This window comes from Diorhabda carinulata, chromosome 2 (genome assembly GCF_026250575.1).
Source record: "Diorhabda carinulata isolate Delta chromosome 2, icDioCari1.1, whole genome shotgun sequence".
NCBI classification, from domain to species: Eukaryota; Metazoa; Arthropoda; class Insecta; order Coleoptera; family Chrysomelidae; genus Diorhabda; species Diorhabda carinulata.
The window spans coordinates 6,899,605-6,924,698 of NC_079461.1; the positions used below are offsets into that span (position 1 = coordinate 6,899,605).

At 32.4% G+C, this 25,094-nt stretch overlaps 1 protein-coding gene across 1 annotated transcript in view; it reads left to right on the forward strand.

The window, feature by feature from the left end:
- The first annotated feature begins 2,094 nt into the window (after nt 1-2,094).
- The window catches only part of LOC130903706 (visual system homeobox 2-like), a 166,961-nt gene continuing 143,961 nt past the window's right edge, over nt 2,095-25,094 (forward strand). The window contains exon 1 of the mRNA XM_057815943.1: nt 2,095-2,703. Coding sequence (XP_057671926.1) covers nt 2,301-2,703 — 403 coding nt within the window. The 5' untranslated portion in view covers nt 2,095-2,300. The remainder of the gene's footprint in view (nt 2,704-25,094) is intronic.

The window sequence follows — 25,094 nt, forward strand, 5'->3', positions numbered from 1 at the left end:
TAAATCAACAACTTAATACAATAAAATATGTCATCCCCAAATTAGATTTTTAATGCATCTTAATGTTCTCTGTTTTAAAATTAGTTTTTCTAATAATTTTTGGAAGAAAGATAAAATTTGACGTTTCGATTTTTCTTTTTAAGTCTTTATCAACATAATAATAAAAGTCGATACGTCAAATTTGATCTTTCGTCCAAAAATTATTAAGAAAACTAATTTTAAAACAGAAGAGACCTATAATCAAGAATATTTAGATGCATTAATATATCAAAAGGTTTAAGAAATAAGAAAATAAAGAAATTAGATAAAATTCTTTGAAAATCGAAATCATCGTTAGAGCTCTTAACACTTTTAGGGTACATACAATTTTATTCCTTCAGTTATTGAAATATTTTCGCCCTGATGAGATTATGGAGGTGGAGCTGAAAGAAATGTTAGTGACGCTGAAAATGTGGTATAAATAAGAATTATTTTACTTTACCCTAAAGCTGGTGAGCTGGTGAAACTAGGTGGAAGTGCACAATAAACATTAATTTATACTATTGGTAAATCCTTAAGATCAACTATGATAAATCAAAAAGAACATCAGGCCACTAATATAATTTGACAAATAATTTTCCATACCTGCAAATAAAAGTCCGCGGATGACATAGGTGAACACCCACGCTAGATATTTGAAGGATCATGAAGAAACCAAGGACCTCGTCATGTGTAGCGTATCAAATGCTTAGAGTACAACAATAGAACAAAGATGTTACCACGGCTATTTCGATTAATTGCAGGATTCCATGTGAATTTGGACAATCTTCAAACTGAGGCGTCAAAGAATGGAAATTTATTGCTTGTAAATGATAGTGGGAAAGATATTATTGTATTTGGAACCAAAACGAATTTGGTTGTGCTACGTAAATAATTTGTTAGTTACTTTCCAACGTTTAGAATGGATTTGTACATATGTGAAGTTTACACATACTAATTTGGCAGCTGTATACTTCAATTTTCAGTTTTTAAATATGATCCTAGAATCCGACCGAGTTTAGATGTACAAATATTGCATCCCAAGTTCCTCTGGCCGAATTGTTTACACCAAAAGGTCATCTACCTACTATCTGGCCGAATTTACTAACACCCAACGCTTACCTTCGACTATAACAATGGTTTTCATTATTTTCTTCATCACGTTATTGAAATTGGTTTGGTTTGGATTAATAAATCAAACCCTTAACTAGATGTTACGCGTTTTCTATATTAGATTCAACTAAACTTGAATATTTCCAGAGAAGGACGAATAACGAGCGAAGAGTTCAAAAGAAATGTTGACAAAGTGACTTTATCTTATTTATTTGTTTTATTCAGTTTTGATATTCCAACATACGTACCCTAAATATGCATCCAAATATAAAACATCATTTGTTTTATCCGAAATAAAAAAGACTTTGACATTTACTACAACACACGTATACATCGTCACATGAAACTTTTTCAATTTAGCAGCATTGATTATGACTGGAAATAGTCGAACAAAAACCAATTATATTTCCATCGAGCAGGCCGAGAGACAACATGTCAAAATTAATAACGAGCCTATTATTGTTACAAAACAATCGTCCGAAACAAAAAAAAAATTCTGCGTAAATTAGATACTTAGAAAAAAAACTAGTTTCGTTTCCCGATACGAAAACAAGGCCAATTAAACGAATCTAATCATCATAATTGAACACATCACTACTAATTAAACCTGCTAAACTATTTGACAGTAATTGTAATACGTTGTAAACTAAAAGGAGCTTTAATATTGATCAACATAACGTCGAAGAACGCTCCAATGCACTCTTTTCAGCTCCACCTCTATTATGTTACCGCAAGCAAGTTTGGCGCTTCGAGCCTGGTTATTATGGATGTTTGTTGGAGCATTCGGGCATGCGAATAAGCCTCGTACTTTTAGTGAGTTATTGGTAGAAGAGAAACCCCGCCTACTTTAAGGGGTCCTTTTCATCGGAATATTAGGGAGTATCTCTGTACGTAAGAGACCTTACAGGGCTCGTTTTTCAAATGGAAATAGTCAGTTTACTCTCATATTTGGCCATGTAAGGTTCACCTCGAGACGTCTAATGAAAAAATAATATACTAAATCAAACCGCGGGTTTAATATTAACAATTTTTTTTTGAAAATAGACTGTGATGTTAGTTCGGCTATTTAGTGAGATAGTTTATTCTAGAACTTGACAGGGAAAGATGTCGATTTTGTGCAGGTTCGTTATCCGTCGGTAACTGACTACTACAACTACATACATCGAAAAATGAACAATGAAACTTTAGAGAGTACCATACACGTCACGGCGCCTAGTATCCTCAACAAGCCGTCTCAAACCATGCCTCAAAGATCACCTTTCGCTATACAGGAGCTACTGGGGTTGAGTGATAGCCACCATAGGTCACCTACAGCTGCTGTTTCGGCAATTACTCCGAATGTATATCCGCAAAGACATTTGCAAGCACCCACTTGCTTCCCTTCCGATCACGGCTTCAACCATCACCACATGACCATGGCGGCCAGTCGTATGGCCTATTTTAACGCACAAGCGGCTGTAGCGGCGGCTTTTTTGCCTCATAACATTGCAGCGGCGGCTAGTATGAATGCGAATGGTGCACATTCGCCAGCTGCTGTTTTGGGTTTAGCTGGACACCAAAGCGGAGGCGCTGGTAAGTTTTTATTTCGCCGAATTGTTTGTAGAATTTGACCTACGGATCCAGATCAGTTCAATATGCATTTTCCATTAAGAAAATAATGTCATGAGAATAATAAAATAAGCAGTGAAATTTTAGACGAAGTTTAGACAAATTTATTGGAAGACAAAAGAAAATTAATCGTGAGTTGCTCTTGATATAAAATTAACGTAGGACAAAGTGAATATCTTAAGATATAAATGGCTTTAGCAGAAATAGTGTTAAGGAACAAAACATGGTTAATGGCTCAAATCGGTTTTTATTAATGGCTCTAGCAAATAAAAAGTAATTAACCGTAACTGAAATTTCAAAAAATGGGAAATTATTCACTTTGTACTGACCGAATGAATGAATATCCACTTTTCAATTTCTGAAAATAATTATAAACTGAAAAAATAGCTTTTAATTGAAAGAAAATTAGGAACAGTTACCACATAAACTGCAGTGCCTCAAAAGCAAAACACCAACGGTGACAAATGTCACATCAAATCCAATTTTTAAGTGGATTGTTGTCTTCTTCAATATACATTTCTCCACAAAAAAAAAACATAAAATATCCCTTAGGTTTCTTAAGTTATTTAGCTTCTTTAAGTTTTTCTATTTCTATCAATTTTTGTAATATTTGTAGTCTGCGGCGGCAGCGAGAAGCTGGAATACCCAGGTTCTGGGTGATGAGAGTTTTGATAGTTTGATCTAAGTATCCCTGATACAGGCTTTTGTTTATTTGATAGTTATTTTCATTTTACATTCTTAACATCGAAAAACGTGAAATAAAAATCAGATATGTTTATAAAGTCAGTTTTTTTTGGAAAAATTAGAATACAAAGGAGAATGCAAGAAGCATATGTTATACTTCAATAAAATGCCTGTTATAGGTTTTTAGTTTATAATTTATCAAAGATATTAACATTTCTTTCATCACTTTTGAAAATCCCGGAAGCGCTCCACATGTTCTTCACTACAATTTTGTAAATTATCAGAAAATGTATCTAGATGATTGAGGTGATGATTTAACTTCATACTTCAATATTTGTTCATGGAAGTTTTTCAGCAAATTTCACACAATTTCTTCACTAATTGTTGCTAATTGTTTTCTGAGACATGTTCAACTACCAACACAACAATTTTCCGAACTTAACTTTCCGAAACGGTCAAAACTTTCATAAGATCTTCATCTTTCATAACATTCGTATTTAAGGGCTATCAAATAATCCATCTTTCAAAATCTTCATTTTGAATTTAATTAAAATAAACCTTTTTTTTTTGTCCAACGTCTTTTTTGTCGCAGTTTGTGTTAAACGATGTCCAATGTTGGCGCTAAATTGACTTTATAATAGTCCAAAACCATTCGTGTCTAACATCTTTGGTGGCATCGTTAATTTCTATGAACTAGTTAACTTTCTTCCGTTTTCGTGTTTTATATACAACATACGCTTCCTGTAGGTACAACAAGATAAATGTATAACTGAAATTGGTTTTGGTTTGGGTTATGAAAATCAAATACTTCAATTGTTGTACGTTCCATATATTTAAGTCTACTGACACAAGAATATTTCGCAGGTCACTCTTTAGGGAAAAGATCCTTTCTTATCAAACTAATTATATTAAGAATTTAAAGAATACAATTATGAATAGTACCTACCCTACCAGAAGAGGACTAATTATGGGCAATAATTCTAGAAGGAATGCTAGAAGGGCTTGTAAGCTATTATACAACTTTATTTATCTTAGATATTTCTTTTCTTTTGATATTCCGACAGGTATAATATAGAATTAAAGTTAATTATCAAAAATATTGATTGACTACCGTACTAAAGCTTTTGACACTGTATATTCACTTCACATGGTTGCCAAATAGTCGTCTCCTTCAATTATTAAAAATACAAAAGCCACAAACTTAACTGATGCCCGAAAACAAATTAAAATAATTATATACAGGGCGTTTCTAAATTCATGCGACAAACAACTTCAGGAGGTGATTGCCCGTATGAAATGAGAGGGATCTTTCCTATAACAAAATTTCCTCAGTCCCCCGGATATCACCATTAAAATTTGGTGACTAAAATTGAGTGTTTATTTTTTTATAAAATTTCAGACATTGAAAAAACTTTAGGAATTGTAGCATTAAAATAAATGTCATTTTTAATTTCATATTTTTCGTTTGACGAATTTCAACATCTTGCAGAATCATCAATTTTTGGTACAAACTGCTTGAAACTAGATTAAGTTTACAAATTAAATAGTGAAGTATTTATATATTCAATCAAATTTTTGTGTACTACTTGGTTTTAACAAAATTATTTTTGCAAAATTTGTCCAAACTTATATGTAAATAATGAAGTTTTGAGATCCTTTTTTGCTTAAAAATATTTTTCATCGTACAAAAAACACCATAATGTATTTTTTTTAAATTTGATAAAACAGGAATATTGAAAAAAAAAATACCCGTAGTTAGTCCGTTGTGGATTGCACGAAAATTACAGAATTTCAAGTTTCTAGCATTACAGAAATTTTGAATAAACTCAATTTTAGTCACCACCTTCTAAGTGTGATATCTCAGAAAGGTATGGGCTGAGGAAATTTTTTTATAGGAAAGACCCATCTTTGTTTCATACGATCAATCATCTCATGAATTTTGTCTTTTGAATTTAGAAACACCCTGGATAATATAACCCTGCCAACCGCCACTGTTCACAGTTGAAACCAAACAAAATAATTTATTTAAAAGGATAACAGGGTGGCCTCTTTTTAATTATTAATATTTTCATCTGAACGTACTTGTTCTTTGTCAACACGAACTGGTGAAATTCTTTGCTTTTGTCGTGCAAATGGGCATTATAAGCGTTTTTTAAAAAGTCCCCATCGATAGATCAGTTTTTCGGTCGAATCTCTTTGCTCCTTTTTGTAGTCCTTCTAGTATTAATAAGTATATTCCATGTTCTTCTGCTATTTGATCTGTACTATACTTTTCAAATATTATGGTGAATAAAATTCATAGACTTATTATCGAATCAGTTTTTTCTCCATAGTATTTGAATAAGTTCACGGTTTAGGAAACCATTTATCATTAAATTGTTGTTTTTCCAATTCAAGTTAAATTTGAACAATTAGAAATTATACTCCCAACAGTGTTAGCGAAATATCGATACACAAGAAGTTAATGTAAATTGAAAACTTTAGTTTTCAAATGTACGCTTAAACTGGACTAAGGCATTTGTTGTAATGGATTAGGATCGCTTTTTATTGCTTGTTAAAATATCAAGACTATACAAACACAAATGCAAACCTCAATTTAACTTCTGTAAATCTGCGACTGAAATTAATTTGTATTTTCACAAATTTTAGGAACAGAAATTCTCTATAATTCATTCATGGTGTTATATTGGGACATACCTCCTGCGATTTTAAAAATTACTGAAAGAGAAATATGTGAACTTGTTTCTACTTACTACCAGAAGTACCTGGTCTCGCTTAGATATGGCGGAAACTGTTTGAAAAATACCACTGAAAGGCTTTAGCCCAACCAAAATGAAAGCAGAACTAGACCGGCATCGAAGACCAAGTCGACCAAATGAGATTATGACTGAAATATTGAGGGAAGTCCACAAAGCACGAGCTAAATTTGGAGATGAGAAAGCTGTGTGCAAGATGGCGCGTTTGTCACAATGGAATAAAAACATTGTCGTGAAGATATTTCCATCGAATTTTTGGCAACGTTTCACAGAAATAAAGTCGAATTTTTGCGTCGTTTCATAACCATGGATGAAACTTGGGTCAATCACTTCATACCCGAAACAAAAGGGAGAACCGTTTCTAAAGAAGGCAAAAGCTGTTCCATCCGAATATCTTGAAAAAGGAAAATCTATCAACGACGAGTGTTACGCTAATCTATTGCAAGGTTTTAGTGAATAAATCAAGCAAAAAATGCTGCATTTGGATAAGAAGAAAGTGATGTTTCATCAAGAGAATGCACCAGCTCATAACATCTGTTATTACAATGACCAAAATGAATGAATTATAGTTTGAATTGTTACCTCATTCACCCTATTCGCCAGATTTAGCCCCTTCGGACTATTTTCGATACCCAGACTTGAAAAATAGGCACGGTAGTCAAAGATTTTCCAACAATAAAGAGGTAATGTCGGCAGTTAATGGCTATTTTGAGGAGCTTGACGATTATTATTATAAAAAAGGTATCGAACTTATTGAACAACGTTGGGAAAAGTGTAAGAATCTAAAGGGAGATTACGTTAAAAAAATATATTTTTTCTAAAAATTTTCTTTGTTGGGACAGGCACTTCTGGGACCATCCTCGTGTAACATTTCAGTGTTTATATTTGTTGGAAAGTTATAAATTGATAATCTCCTTCAATTGTATACGACAATTTAATAACCGATACGCTCGACCACCGGAACCACAGACTTTTGATTTATAAATAACAATTGCCACGAAATAACCCTTCAAACATGAACCTCCAGTTACCATAACCAACATAATTATTCCTAGCTCAAATATGCTCGGCTGTCCAATTTCGTCAGTGTTATTTTCTTAGGTGTAAAAATTCAAACAGGAAACCAAAAATCATTATCGAGTTTAAATATAATATTTTCGCAGCAAAGAAAACAAAGTTAAAGAGACGTTTCATCGGATATAATAATAGTAATAAGCAATACGTCATCTGTATTCAATTTTCAGGGTCGAACTTGTTTGTATTTACAAGATTGAGAGTGTCAAACTTATTCAGCTTTATCTTGCAAAACAACCTTTCACTGAATCTGTAGTTAGACTTATGAAGAAGTCCAAAGACAAATCTTATACTAGAGAAAACAAAACAATTTAGATCTTGTAAATGTGAGTGAGTGAGTGATGAAATCAAAGTGTGAAATGAAAGTGTGAATCAATGCCAGGCGATTAATTAAGATCCCACCACCAAAATTGAAACATAAAAACACATAAATATAAACTGTTAATATTATGGTCCCAGTACTCGATTATCAAGAGTACCATAATCATTAAAAACCTTGCTGATACATCAAAATTGGGCCCAGTTTTGAAAAACTGTATTCTAAAATAATCAAAAACATTAACTACTGAATTTGTTTTAAAAGATGCAGTATATTCGAAAAAATATTATGCAATATTGAATTTTTGGTTTCAATTTCAGTCTGCTTTAGCTATTGAACCTACATGGCACACTGTAGTAATAAACCTCGACAATTAAACATTGATGACATATAAGGTTTCAAATCAGCCCTTTCAATAAACTTACTCGATACTAAAACCAAAATTTCTAGAAGTTTTACAGTGACAGAAGAATTCTACCATATTCAACCAGGTATGGACGAAGATATATAATTTTTGCAATTAGTAAATCCAGAAAAATTATAAAGCCATTTGCTGTGAAATCCAGAAAAGCTGCTAAATCCTATATCGATATCTCTACGACTACCAAAATATCAAAATTTAATAGTAGAATTGATTCAGCATCTGAATACAATAATGCTATGCAAGCTCAGTATTTCTCTTTCCAGAATTGCCCCAATATAACTGTTAATTACAAGAAATTCGTACTAGTTCTAATATTTGCATGTATTATAGATACTTTATACGCCAATACATTTTCCTATATCTGATTTCAAATTCTCCTCGTCTCTTTGTAACCTGAACTTTCCATCACAGCTTTGCATCGAGTGTATACCTAGGTATTTTGCTCTGTTTGAAAATGGTAGTACACTGTTATTAATATCTACTGGTAAATGTTAACATTGGCGAAATTGCTGCGTATAGATATCGTTTCATTTAGTCTGATTTTTTTTTGATCCAGTTATTAATTCTGTTGATGTTGTTTCTATGGTACACCTCAACATCGAGTACCTACTGGGACCATAATGTTGATTTTAATTTTCTTGGTAACTCTTCAAAATACATAAATAAAGTATTATCAGATAGAAAATTCCATGGCTTGCATTATCTAGTTCAAAAAGTAAGTGTAACCAAATTATTCTTGGATGCGCAGGAACATTAACTGAAAGTGTATTTAACAAATCTGAATTGTTTCAACGTGGAAAGCAACAAGAGCTGGAAACAATAATAGTTGTAAGGGAGAAATATGAAATTTTTCTCACTTGTTGTATGGTATACTATTTATCTAATCTTTATCTTTTGGCGCATATTTTTTATCGTTTTCCACCTAAAACAAACCTAACCTAACTCAAATTTGCAGAGGGCCGTCTATTAAATTTTGAATTCGTAAGTGGGCCATATTGAAAATAAAATAAATGAACTGAATTATTATAACATTTTATTTATTAAATTATATAAATATATAATATAAGGTTGTTAAAAATCATATCAAAGTTATAAAAGATGGTAGGTAATTATGTTATGCAGAGAATGCGTGCTGCATGCTTTTTTAATTCCGGGTAATTATCAGAACTCTTGAAATATTGTGTATAAAACGTAAGAGCGTTAATCTCATTAAATTTTTCTTCCAAAATACTGTCCGATTGAAGATCTATCAACTCCATTTGCAAATGAACTGGTGCCTTTGAAGCTTCAAAATTGAGTGGATTGAATTTCATTTCATTCATTCTGCGAAATTCTTCAAAACGATTGTTTAATTTCGTAATCAAATTTTGCAGAAGTTGATAATATTCATCCAATTTTTTTATGGTTCACTGTGCGAAATTATTTTAAATTAGGAATCGAATGAAGTCTAAAAGCGGGCCTTACTGATTGCGGGCCTTACTGAAACGGGCCAGGGGTTGGAAGCGGCCCGTGGGCCGTATCTTTTTGTTTTATCTGTTTGTATCGTTTTGATCATATTGAACACTTGGAAAATATACCCCGAAACAGTACTATTGAAATGTTTATGTACATAGTACAATTTGTGCAATTTTCCTTTGAATAAATTGAATGGATCAATATTGTTTTTCAACTGCGGCAATTATTGTTATTTTCTTAAATTCTAGTCCAAATATTTTGTACACTAGATGTAATAATGAAATGTATGTAAACATTGATTTTGAAATCAAATGGGCCAGTTCGGTCCACAGTAAACAGCCATATTTCTACCAAGTGAAACCTACTCAAAGCGAAACAACGGTCGCGAGCCCTTGTAAATCGTCGTGACTAGACAAAAATTTTTCAATGTAATTATGTCAAATTAGTACAATAGTTAACAAGTTCAACACCACAAAATAATTTATTAATTTCCAACTGGGTTAAAATAAACAGGAAACACTAAGTGGAAAATTAACAATGGACGCTATCTCGATGGAAATATCTACAATTCAACGTGAACATTGATGTTACGTTGAATTGAGTTAAGCATTATTCTTCGTGTACTTCATTATTTAGCAATCACGTTGGAGTTTTTTCTTCTATTATATACGAAAATATTTTAAGTAGTTAAAATTGGTATAAAGATGTTATGAATAATATAACAAAAAGGAACTTTTCCCAATAGGCACTTTGAAATATTTTGCAATACTTATTATCACCTTTAACGTATACCCTTCCTCTATCTATACTACGCATCGTAAGATTATTCAAACCATTAAAATTGTGGCTGCAATCGATGACTCTACAATATCAGCTGCTACTGTCATGGAAACTTCGAAATCTTTCTGACGATTCTGCGTATAAGATGGTAACAACATGGAAAAACGACACCTTAATTACAATTTTCAGTTGCTCTAGAGAAAATGATTCTACTTCAATAGCAACAGTTGAAGCGAAAAATGGAGATGGTACAATGAAGATTTTGCAAACTTGACAGAAGATTTAACTGACAGAGAGATTGTTTTGTCCATCCAAAATTCGTCTAAAATCGACGAATATTTTCAAAATTTTGAAAATGATAATGTTCTTCCACCACCAAGAGCGAACGAGTTTCAACTATTTTTCGAAAAAGTGCTCGAAGCTTTCTTCTGTCGGTTGTTTTCGCATTTTTTTTCTATCACAAGTTTAACGGATTCAAATCTTGTTCCTCTTATAGGAGATTCTACATTAGGAAAAAGATAGAAATCGCCTAGCGTGTGATCCAGTGAATAAATATGGCTCTGGAATACTGAATTTGGCAGCGAAATGATCCAGCACAACTGTCTTTATGCAGAACCCATCACTTTCTCTTCTATAACAATTTTTTAACAATTCCTATAGCTTCTGTAATCACAGGATTACTTCCAGACGTTTTGATCGAATCAGTTTACCCATTCGATCATTAGTTTTTCACGTGGTCGATGTACAGAAATCATCTGGAATATCTTTTCTGTAATCCGGAAAACTACTTAAAAACATGCATACACCATAAATATTCATTTTCGAGATAAAACAAAAAACAACTCTAGCGCTAATGAAGATAACGGCTATACTAATTTGCTTAAGTTAGTGAGAACTGCATTCGTTAGAAAAGGTTTCAAGGTAACCTAATGTCAGCCATTTTATCTATTCGTTTAAAAAAAAAAATATTTAGTAAATATATATAAAAAATTTAACGATAATAGTATCCGAAAAGTTGCAATAAAGACGCTAGCTATTCAAGTGCCCGAGTGCAATACTAATTACGTCACCCCCAAGACTTCTGCGTGCTTCAAACACAATTTCTGGGACTGTACCAAAAGTATGTTTCTCAGATAATATCGAATTTGAATTGATCCTCTTCATAGTTCTGTCGTTAGATATCAACTTATTTCAACGTTGAAATAGCTTTCTTATGCGCTGTCTCTCTTCCTCTCGTTACCAAGAAAGGTGTCAAAACGTTTCTTTTTTAGTGCAACAGTCAGAAGTCACGTTGTGGAAAATCTGGTGAACGAGGCGGATGTGGACAGACTAGATTACTTTTAGTGGACGTAATGTTTTGAATTAAATGCTACTTGTGACACATCGTGTTGACACACACTGTAAACAAGTGAGTCGTTAGGTCTTTTAAATTAGAATTTTTTTGTCCTCTTTTTTTTAAATTCGCCTATTTGACGATGCATAATACACTCCACATGTCCGCGATTCTACGATAATTAGATTATAATGTTTCAATATTTCATATTTTACACCCAAATTTAACGTTTTCACTTTTCCATTTCACTTATTTATTTGCGGTTACTTCCGTAAACATTTTTTTTTCAAATATTCTGCGTATGAGTACAATATACTAAAAATTTACATAACATTGCCTGTTCGGCAGATCTAATCAGAACCACATCAAATTACCAATTAGTATTGATGTTCAGATCAGGGTTTAATGAGCCATTGATCCTCATTATGTATCGGTTTAACTTGTACCGGCATACAGAAGCCACTAACAATCTTATAATTAGAAAATTTTCCTCAGTGATGCGTCATTACCGGGTTCGGAAGCTCGAATTACGTTATCAGCGTTTTTTACGTATATCTATAAAATATATATTTTCCAACAAAGTTGTATTAGTGATTTTGATAAAATAAATTGGAGGTTCAATGAATATGGATTATATTTATGAAATCTTAGTTATAATGCCAATCAATTAGAAATAACTATTTTTCTTTTAAACTCTATACTGAATTTTCAAGTATTATGGAACGAACGAGTCTAAACAATGATCTCTTAATCTGATTGCCAGTACGTAGGTGGTTAGTTAAGAGCTCCTCCATGGAACCTGAAGTTGAAAACAGAACTGAAGGAAATATGTATATCCAGGCGAGCACTCAAAGAGACTTAACATTCGAGACTGTTCCTTCCAAAGTATGATAAAATAACAGGCACACTATCACTTGAGTTAACACTACGAGGCACTGTGAAGAAATAAAATTGACGTGATGGTTTCATGGAGACTAGACCAAAGCTCCAAGTCAAAATTAAACAAGGTTTATATACCTAGTAAACCGTAGGAAATCACAAATGAATGTTTGTAACTAAATTGGCTAAATTAGCCGCCCGAGGCATGAGCTCTGGCTTTTCTAACTTCGCGGCTGTATGCCTCTGTTTTTCAACTGCCTAAAAGAACACAAATTAAACTACATTGCAAACTCAGAAAGTTTTTTATACATTTCAATAATCTTTAAAATACTTTTTATGTTCTCAAGTTTTATACACGAATATTGTTAATTCTTTGATATTTCTATTTCATGTGCTGTTAAATCGACCCCAACATTAAAATTCAGTGGTGTGAATTTGTACGCTGCCTATTCTTATATTTGAACTTCTCTTCTTCGAATTGAATGATCATCGCTTTTTGTATGCATAATACTCATATTTCTTTGCTAGTTGTGCTCCAACACATGTCGTATTTGATTGAGAATGTTTCACCTTTTATTGTCATAGAAAACAATGTTTTTCATTATTTTTTAATCTGTATCCGTGTGTAGAACATGAAATAATTCTCATTTACATCATACCGGCATTCATAATTATCCTATTTCTGCAAGGGATTCAATAAAGGTTATTATAAGATCTTTGAGGTGCTGTTTTTCGTCTCAGCGATTCAGATTGCTTTAGTTGTGCCCGTTTTCATTTAAATTGGAATGTCAACAAACAAAATTGCAAATTTTGGAATAGAAAGAATATCCTCATTTAACACAATCATGATCTCTACATTCTCCAAACGTGGGGGTTCGGGCGACAATAACTTCAAAGTGTTTACACGCAGTGATTCAGTAAAGTTGGATTTTTAATCTCTTACATTCGCGCTGACGCTCACGTCGCGTTACGTTCGCCTTCATGTTCGCGTTTGGAAACTATTTATTAATTTTTTGACTTTCTTGCTTCGCTGTAGATTTAATCGGCTGGCCCTATTTGAACCAATCAGAAACGCATAACCACTAAATATTTTTCGTATTTAGACATTTCATAGAAGAAAAGACTCTTCTATGTTCCATTTGTTATAAGTTATACAAGAAAATATAGTATTAACTCATGTAGTAGCGTTCACTGGTGTTTTGAGCCTCTATGCTTTGGTAAAATTGAAAAGGAAACGACATTGATAATTCTAAGTCGGCCCAAAGAGGAGAACTATAATTTCAAAAAAAAACGGTATCCTGGTTTTATTGGTTAAGCGTTAAAACGTGAGCGTTGAACATATCTACGAGCGCGAACTCAGCGCGAACTTGAACGAGCATAAAAGTTTGTAAATTGACCTTAACTATTAACGCTGCAAAATGCAAAATGTGAAAACAATCGAACTTTCATACAAACATAATCCGTGTTTAACCAAATGTTTCCGAATAAATTGATTTTCCTCAGAGAAAATATTTCATGGTTTCCTCGTAGTCCAGATCTATCTCCAACTGATTTCTTTTAAAGAGTTTTCTTAAAAGTCTACCAAGAACAATGCTCCAGCTCTCGTTAAGAAATGGTTAACAAACTTGGCGTTATGTGTCGAAGAGTTTTGGAAAATGGCAGCGGTTGCCACTTGGACAATATCATTTTTTAGAAATGAGTTTTCTTTCCAAAAGTACAAAAATTTATGTCTGAGTATATTGTTCACAAATTCGACATCTCATTTATATTCCTACCAAGTTCATAGAAATTAAAAAGAAGATAAAACAAAAATTACTGTAAAACAAACTGAAACAAGGGTAATATCGATCGAGGTGATACTTTAAAATGTATGACTGGTATTTATGACCTAGTAGACAGAATAAAATCTTTGTTCATTAAAACTCTACCAAAAATGTTCAGTCGTCGACTGTAAATTCACACTCTACCCCTTTCAGTCGTTAACAGAACAGTGCTGCCGATATGAAATTCGCGATGAAAAGTATTAACTTTGCAGATGAAATATTTCCTTGTTTCAGAGTGTATTATAGTTGAAAGTAGAAGTTGAAACAGATATTATTATTTATTTCTAAATAATAGGAGACTAAGGAAAAGAAGTACAGCATTGATAAAAATTCTTTTCGTGTTAATTATAACGATTATACAGGAGCTAGGAACAAAATGATAAGAAAAGAATACTCAAAGATACTGGAAAGTCTGGACACGGGTTGACACAACAAAAATTGATACCTCTTCTAATAAAAAATAAAAACGTTCTACTCTCTACTTGCCTAGGTTCCTCTAACTCTAAAATGCAGGTGAGATCAAACAAGCAGGGTAGGAAATCTATCACGATATAAATAGAGCACTTGAATGTATTTATATCTTTTAGATAATTTCAGAAGTAGGTGAGAAAAGTGCAATTTAACAATGCCAAACAAAATGTATCGGAATATAATGAGGAGAATTGGTAGATTTGTTTGTGAAAAATATTAAAAGGAAGATAATGGTTTCAAGAGGAGCAGCATCGAAGGAGAGTGATATCGTATGAGACAAGTTCTCCTGCAGAGATAATCTTTCTAGTTAACTTCTGGTTATATAATTGCTATCAATGCTTTTTCATACTCTATACTATTTTCAATTAAGGGAAACAAGATGGTATTTCAAAAACTATTATTTTGTTAGAGGAATTATAATAGATACAAAACATTTTTTATAACCAATCACGTTAAGTGTTTATATTCCCAACTGCTGTTTTAATATATAGTTCTAACACTATTATAATTATTCTAATATTGTTTAGATAAGGTAGAATTTAGTTTCAAACAAATATATGTATAAGTTTGTAGAATCTCTAGGGCACACGATATCTTGTATACTAACGATGGGAATTTAATGAAAATTTTGAAAACTTGGCATCCTAGGACGAAAAGCAGACGCGAATGATCCGTTGGTGACGGGCACACAAAACACAAAAGCAGCTTCCGTGCCCCGCAGGGGTTCCTGATCTACGGACGGGCACACAACATACCCGTTGATAACGATTTTAGTTCTAAAATTTAAGATCATATAAAGACGATAGTCCTATGACTGTATGCATCTTGACGAATATCTGACTTCCACGGAAGCGATGCCTATAAGTACGATGAAAATGATAATCGTTTTAAATATTTTAAATTTTGTGGGTGAAGATAATATACAAAAGTAATGAACAGGAGTTAATTTCGCTCATACTCAGGTTTTTTTTATTAAAAAAAGCTTTCTATACACATTAATTTTATGAAAGTTTCATTACTTTTTTTAATTTATCTTTTAAATGCTACTAAATTTTAAGATTTTAAACATTTGGTTCTTGGTTGTATGAAAAATAAATTTTTTTCTCAATTTGCTTCTTATTCGTTGGTTTCCTTCTCAAACTTAAAACTCTTATAATGGATATCTATTCATAATACTCTATTTTGTTTGAAAAACCTAACAGCAGCCAAAGTAATTAATTAAAATGAGCACTATCATTTTCACTTTAAAATAATTCTTTTACACGAATACATACTGTTGTGTCTTGATATTAAGCCTTTTATATTTAACATTTAATGAATATCTTATGATTACGATATATTTTACTTGAATTCATTCATTTTTTACTCAAATTGATTGCTTTTCTTCAACAATAAAAGCTTTTTCATGTCTGACAAAAATACTGTCAGTTTTGACTATCAATTACAATATTATTCGGCTGTTATAAATTTGAATTTAGGTTCACGAGGTCCTAGAGGATATAGAAATGGGAATCAAAGTTGATAGGACGTGTATTAACAAATAATCCCTTGTGCAGACGATAGCGTCTTAATCACTGATAATATGCACGACCTACAACAACTCGTCAATAACATAAGAGAACACAACAAATCAATGGGCCTAAAAATCGATACCAAAAAAAAAAGAGAAAGTGGATAAATTCAAATATCTGGGAATCTGGTTCTTTGAAGACTGGGCATCAGACAAAAAAATAAAATGTTGCATTGAACAAGTCCGACAGGCATTCATGAGGCTTCGAAGACTGCTTACTTGTTCCCATTTTGATTGAGGTTCGTGAAGGTACTTCTCTGCGGCGTGGACGGCTGGACATTGAAGACGACTGCGATTAACAAGTTGGAGGCTTTCGAGATGTTGTCTTGGATGGCTAGACGAAGAAATTCTAAGACGCATCGGCAAACAACGTAAATTATTTGAATCAATAAAGACGAAAACGGCGAACCTAAATATCAATTTTTGCACCTGCTGATCGAAGGTAAAATTTAAGGAGGGAGAGAGGGATCGGAAGGAAGAAAATATCTTGGCTGCTAAACATAAGGTAGTGGACAGGACAACATTTATACAATTCTTAATTCACACCACAAGGAATGGAAAAGCGATGGAAAATATTATCGCGAACATCTATTAGTGGATATGCATTGAAATAAGGAGAAACAACAATCAGTTTTTCTTCATTGAAAGTGTAAGCAAGGAGAGTACTGATAACTGTTGAATAGATATTTTAGTTTAGATTGATTATTAATTAAGCACAAACGATAATTATAATTTGGCTCCTATATGCTTCATTATTTTTCATTAATAAAAAACACAATGAAACACCAAATCAATTATTTGAAGTAAACCTGATCATTCAAGAATCCATTTCTTTTAATCAAAAGTTGGAGAATTCCAAAATAGTATATTACGCAATAAGCATTTAAAACACACGATGTGTAGAAGTTACGAGCTTTGGCACACAATTATTCATTGACTTTTCATTTTCTCAATTTTGTTATTCATGACGTTTTATTAAAAGCGATATATTTTAGACGATGTAAGTTCACATTCACAGTTGTTTAAAAAATGTTATTTATACAGAGTTAAAACTATCTGTATATGGCAAAATACTTTTTAACTAAAATATTTGGCCGAATTCCTGTTCTATTGGAAGCCGACTGTAACTTTGTTATTTTAGATAGAACACCCCGTATATTAATACATTTTTGGAATATACGTAAACTTTTAGTATACTTTTGCCCAAAAACTTTTTTCGAAAAATGCATACTTTTTGAATTATTAATTTTCTTATAAAAATTCGATTGTTGCAGAACCCTATAAATTATTTTTTTACCCTTAAAGATATGAAAATGGTTTCTATTCGGGGGCTTTTAGTAAGGTCAGACGTATTCGAATCTATGTTGAAAATTTTTTCTTTTATACAGGGTGTGTATAAAAAGTGTTAAAATTTAGCTTTATAAATATCAAATTTCTTTATTTTTTTAAATAGAACTACCGGGTTTTTTCTATTTTAATACTATCCTATACCTGAACCTTACCTTTATACATATATTAAATGTTTTTTCTAAATTTTTGGAGATGCAGATGTGGTCTAAATTTTATTTTGACCCGTTGATACCAGCACTACGAAATAAAAAAGTATTTTTCTTTATCTTGTCAAGGTGTGTGAAAAAAATCAAATCAAATTCTATTTACTAATCCTATCCCAACAGATATTTGAGGTTTTAAATTATTAATTGTATTTTTTAACAAGTTTTACTTTTGTATATATACTTTTAGTAGACTTTGTAATAAATGACACTTATTTAACCGTCATTACTAAATTTTAGAAACTTTCGAAAATGGCTTGTTCTCAATTTAATAACGAATAAAAAAATTTGGACCACACTTGTATCTCTAAAAATTTACAAAAAACATTTTCGACAAAAGTATACTAAATTTTTACGTAAATTTCAAAAATGTATTGATATACAGGGTGTTCAATTCAAAATAAGAAAGTTACAGTCGACTTCAGGTAGAACCGGAAGTTGTCCATGTTTGAAAATATTTTAGTTAAAAAGATCGTATCCGAAAACCCAAACGCAGAAATTTTACTATAAGTATTTTGCCATATACAGATTGTTTTAACTCGTCGTGGGACACCCTGTATATCGTGTATAAAATTCCTGGCACATTCGAACTTAATATAAACATATCTATTTTCTTACGACTTCACAATGAACGGAAAACATAAATTTCTTCATAAGCAACTTGAAAGCGGTTGCCAATGAACAAAAATATAATTTGAAAAAAATTTAATGAAGAATTCAAATAATCTGTATTATTTTTAGGTAGAGAGCGAATATCTTGTTCACAAATCATGTTTCTTAGTGCAACCAGCTTTTAGATCTCATTCCCTGGCAACCCTAGTCACGCTACATAATTTTATAGTATAATAAAACACTACATTCGACCACTCTAACCAAATAAACCCCTAAATTATATACATAAAAAAATTAAACTCATCCACTCGATGTAAGTATCCCAATCAAAAATAATGATTCGGTAATTTCGCGACCACCTTGTAGTATGTATGCAGGTATAAAATATTTTTACTCGTGCGAACCACCTCTTCATTCAGTTGTCTGAAGAAATTAAACGGTGTCTAACGACATGAATAGGTACTGAATAAGTACACAGGAAGTTCCTCCACTCCCCGCACTTGACATGTGACTGATGGGCTTTTCACACGTTTCTACTGATCATTATTTTTTTTTATTTCGAAGGTGGAGTAGTACTACTTCGAACATTTTTTCTTCATTGAAATTATTACTTTCTCTCTGTTCCCAAATGTACCTATGTAGAAATATACAGGGTGTAGGTATGGATTAATTTAATTAGCAACTTTTCTTTGTTCAAATTTTGTTGAAGAAGACCTCATGCACGAAGAGTCTTTGTGTCGAGGATTTCTGTCCAAAGTTTATAATATACACTAGTTAACAAACTAAGTATGAAGATTTCCACAGCCGGTTTCCATCAAAACCAATTCGGTTCTTGCTTCCATTGGAATGCCCGCCTAAACCATCCAGGAATCTCCTCCGAAAGCCACGTTTTCTTTTATGAAACACTGCGCGTATCTTTCTCGAGGTTTTCTGTAGACTCATCTTCTTCTATTGCTAACATGCAGGCACATTCTGGTTTCGTCTGAGAAGAGGACGAAGCTCTGTTCTGTTCGTCAGTCCAATTAACGTAGATGGCCTATAAGGCTCAATGTTAGCTACCTTAAGCCGTAGCTGTCTAGTCATTCACAGCCACTTCTAGCGTTTCTCTGAGTTTAAGGGCAAATTGGTAATGATGGGTCAGGTAGATGAACTTCTCAATAAGAGTTAATTACTCCTAATTAGCATTGTGAACAAACATAAAGAGGGTGGTTACCGATCATTACATATTGTTGAACTGTGAAAGCAAAAAACATTTCCATAATTAAACCTAGTAAAACAGCTAAAAGGCTCCGTCAAGATGGACTTTTTTAACAAAGAGAATGGAAAAGAAATCTTATCTCTACACCTATGGTAGAAGAGGTTTGGGATAAGTTAATTATAATTGTAATTGTTGCATCTTGGACATCTTCTGAAGAAACAGTTCAATATGAAGAACAATTTCAATATGAAGAAAAAAATACAACGACAGTGAGAATTTGGAATATGGACTCATATGTACTGAACACTGATTTTGAATTCTTTTATTTACCTTAAAAAATGAATGTCAAAAAAGTGGTAATGTAATAATAAGAATGGTTGCCGAATTGACAGTACACAAAGGATTATTAAGAAGTGTGTGTTATTAGATTATTCTATGAAAAATAAAAATATTAATACCAGCTTTGATAAAAATGAGAGTGAATTGATTTGTCAACAGATTGATTTAAGTTTTGCAATTTTGTTTTTAGTATTGGTCTGGTTAGAGCTAGCTTAAATTATCTCTTTTCTTCTCTTTTCTTCTTCCACAATATCCCTTGACGTGGCATAGACATTTGATGAAATTTGGCATACGTTGTTGAAACTTAAAATTAAGATGTGCTTCTCTGATATCTTAGAGTCCTACATAACACACAGACACTTCAGAATTAAACAAAAGGGAGCCTACTCTGAGCTTACAAAAATTAATGTAGGAGTTCCACAATGCCTTGTGAACAAGAATGATATATTTAAAATAGAAAATTATACTTTAGCTACCTTTGCAGACGATACTGCTATACTAGCAGTAGGAAATAGCCATGAAGAAAAATTACAGGTATCAATAAATAAAATAGGCAAATGGTCGAAAAAGTGGAGGTATAAAATGATTGAATCCAAATCTGTATATGTGAACTTTACCAATCCTATTCACTAATACAGCAAAATACTTATAATACTCCCGATGCTAAATTCTGGAAAGCTCATATCGAAAAGAAAAGAGAACAACTTCGGATTAAATATAAAAAAAATTATTGGCCGATGGGACGAAATTCCACTTGGTCTGTACACAACAAGATTATGCATTACAAAAATACCTTCATACCCATTTGATAGTATGGTATTCAGCTTTGGGGCTAGTCATAGTAGTCCACAAATCATTCAAATGTTTCCAAACAACGTACTATGAAACATATATGAAAGAATATAGAGAATATAAAGAAGATTCAAACTTTCCAGGTTTCTGAAAGAAGAGGCGTGTGTGTGTGTGTGTGTGTGTGTGTGTGTGTGTGTGTGTGTGTGTGTGTGTGTGTGTGTGTGTGTGTGTGTGTGTGTGTGTGTTGAGGTGTAGGCTGCCGTTGAGTAAGATCTTATCTAGTTACAGTCATTTAAGTTTTAATTGTTCAATCTTTTCCTTTCTCCCTCTCCAATTTTATTTGAACCGTAAATTTATTTTGTTTTATTGTTAATTTCGTTATCTCAACCTTATAATCTTTTGTTGTTATCTGTTTTCACGAAGATACCTTAATACTTAAAGTTTGTTACTATTTTGTATTCGTTTTCTCTTCATATTATTTTCATCAAAAACAACTCTGCTTCTTGTTTATTATGCGAAACATTCTTCTACAAGGTAAAATAGTCGACGCTCCTTGTTACACCTCCACGTTTAAGTCGAACAGCCAACCAAGAAACAACTGAACTCCCATAAGTATTCAACGGGGTGACATTAAATTACCTTCTTCCTGATTTGCGACCTGGCGAGTACCAAATGAAATTCTAAATTAAGTAAAAACGTTAGGAGTAATTAAGTTCCCAAGATAGCTTATTGTAGTTGGAAGTTTGGCTACTGGAAACAAGACATAGGCGTAGCTTTTAGGTTAAGCGATAAATATTTTTATTACGAATTTTCAAACTACGCATAGAGATTTTTAAAAACTATTAAAGAGTTCATATATTCAATTTTTCATTTTTCAAGTTTGAAGACGCCACGTTGTTTAGTATTGGTTTGGAAACTATCAATACTGAACGTAATCAGTAAATTTGTAAACATATGTGATACAATACTCAGTATTGTATGAAGCTTAGCCCAACCAGTACCAACCAGTACCTGAAGTAGATTCTACTCTGGTTGAGACTGCTCCTTCGTTATCAACAGTAAAATATTGAGTAGCAGAGCTTCGCATTGGTCGACTAAAAGAGGTTACGACTCCAGAAATTTTGGAGAAAAAACAAAGCGGTACTGTATGGAGCAACAGCGTCATGAAGATGTTTTGGGTGTTTGGCAATGTTCCACAGATACAAAGACCAATTTTTGCGTGTTCCATAACCATAGATAAAACGTGGGTTCATCACTTCATACCTGAAACAAAAGAACAATCAAAACAATAGACTAAACAGGCAAAAACTGTTTCATCTGCATGCAAGGTCATGGCGTGGGTGTTTTGAGGATCATTTTCATTGACTATCTTGACAAAGCAAAAACTATCAACGACGAGTGTTACGCGAATCTATTGCAACGTTTTAGTGAAGCAAAAACTGCTGCATTTGGCTAAGAAAAAAATATTGTTTCATCAAGACATGCACCAGCTTATACATCAATTATTGCAACGGCCAAAATTACTGAATTTAAGTTTGAATAGCTACCTCGTGCGTTCTATCACCAGATTTAGCCCATGCGGATCATTTTCTTCCCAGATTTGAAACAACAAAGATTTTCCAACAATGAAGAGGTGATGTCTGTAGTCTACTGGCTGTTTTGAGAAGATTGACGATTATTATTATAAAAAAGGTATTGAACTTATTGAACATAGTTGGGAAATTTGTATGGAGCTGAAAGGAAATGATGTTGAAAAATGAATATATTTTTTGTGTTTTCTTTATGGGATGATTTCAATCAAATGGTTTCTCATTAATTTTTCAATTGAGTGGAACAAAATTTGCTTCAAACAAAAGGAAATTAATAAAGATAACTGGAATTAGTACTGTTAAAAAGATGTAAGAATATGTATAATAATATCACCATTAAATTTACTGAATTCAATTTCATTTAAATATTTTTAGAGTGTAGATAGATAGAGGACGATTTAGCAACAAAACTGAAGTTTTATTAAATTTTTAGAATAGTGTGGGAGGTCGATAACAAAGTAATTTCCTCAAAAACTTGAATGCTAGAATAATTAAATCAGAAGTGACTACTGTACCACAATACGTGAACAAAGGAATATTCAAAATGTGTAAAAAAACATAACAAACCGAATGGCATGTTATAAGTGAAGTAATTAGATAAGAGATTAAAGTACATTGAACATTAAATAGAATCTTCTGTTAATTTACAAAAAATTTATTCTACAGGCGCCGTAGTTTTCACGCAATTGTGCATTTTCCTGCTCGTTCTAAAACAAAATGAAATTTGTTTCCATTACACACAAATTCTTGACATGATAAATCTGAAGGTAAATACAAACTTACTTTTTTATCATTAAAAAGCTATGAAATGTATAGAGTATATTTTTGACATCAATTTGATAGACTGTATACATTCCTGAAGGATATTTTCAACCGTTCATTGACAATATTTGAATGGAACAAACCAGGATTATTACGTTTCCATCGTGTTAAAAATAAAGATGTTATCCTCATGTAGGTACGCCAGCGTATCTAAGGAACAATATTCTAATCCTTGACTACGTAGCAGTGGAATGCCTCACATTCTCTCCATAGCCATTGTATTATTCTTGTACAATTATGTTGCATTTTATCGAAGTTATTTGTACCGACTCCGACGTCATTTTATGGCGCGAATTAAATTGCGACATACTTTTCCACTTGGAAGACGACGAAGCTTTATTGTCGTAATTAAATTTTGGATTGCTGGAACGCAGATGGTGCTTTTGGATTACTTCATTTTTGAGCAATTCACAGGAAAACGACGTAAGTTGAGATTATTTTATTTTTGAAATCATAAAAATAATGCAAGTGAACAAAAAAAAAAATAAGAGAAAAAAAAACAGATTAAAAAGGACTAATTTTTAAAGTATTTATAACTAACGCAGATGGAATGTAAATCATCAAGTGGGTTATGACCATTAGCACGACAATAATAAGATAAAAGTACAGAGAAAGAACTCTATTCACCAATTACCTATAACAATACCATAATTTTTTTTAATATTAAAATCGGCAACGAAACCCGGCGTTGTGCAGTTTGAAAACATCCCATGTTTAATTTTATAAAAAATATATAAGGATACAACATAGATACTGTAGATTTTTATTTTCGATATTGGGAGACTTATTCGGCCATTAAACATGATGTGTAATTAGGGTATATCTAATACCTAATTAACTTTCTAGATCAATCCAAAAATTTTTAATACATTTTAAATCACTTACAATAAATTGCATCCATTTTAGAGTTTTCGAGATCGTTCTAGAAATTTCTACAACTTTCTATAGTCTATTTCAGAAAGGTATAGAGTGATAAAATGGGGAATTAGGAGAAGTATATTTTCTGCCCTGAAGTACCAATATCGAAATATTGTGATTACTTAGGTAATAGATTTTACAGTTACGTTTTCCGTTCAACAGGTACCGTTTAACCTTCTATTAGTGCCTCTGCCTAATTCCATTCCAACCTTATTTCAGATTCGGCTTTCCTTTTTACGAGTATCCTATCGGCACGCCTTTGGCACACTATTTTCAGTGTTTGTGAATGGATAACAATAGGCTAAACCCGAAAATTGACCCCAACCCGGGTGGTACTACCTGCACTTGTTAAAAAGGAAGAATTTTACAATGAAATCAATGCCAAACTATGAAAGTGGCTTAAATATTCGTTAGGTCACTCTGTGGTCCCTTTGCAAACTTAATGAGTTTTATTACTCAATACTTTTCTGAAATAAACTATAGATAATTTTTTAAATTAATAGAACTTTCTAGAATATTCTAGATCGATCATAATGAATTACACTCATTCTTGAACTTTCCAAATGATTCGAAACATTTCTAGAACGTTCTCGAAAATTCTAAATCGATCAAAATAAATTGCACTCATTTCAGAATATTCCAGAAATTTTCAGATTTTTCTAGAAATTTCCAAATCGATTCTAATAGTTGAACACATTTTAGATTTTCCTAGATCGTGCCAGTTATTTTGAGATATTTTCAGAAGTCCTCATGCATTAGAAAAGGACAGAAATATATTTTTCTACATTTTCGCCACCCACAACCACCCACCGCGACCAAACTCCCTTACTATAACCTGGTGACCAAGCGGTATTTACCACCCCAACGGGAAGTTGGTGGTGATAGAAAAAAGCAATTTTTTTGCTTCATTTTTTGCATATATGTGGGTGTCGTAGTGTTTTAGAACTATATATTCCACTTGCAG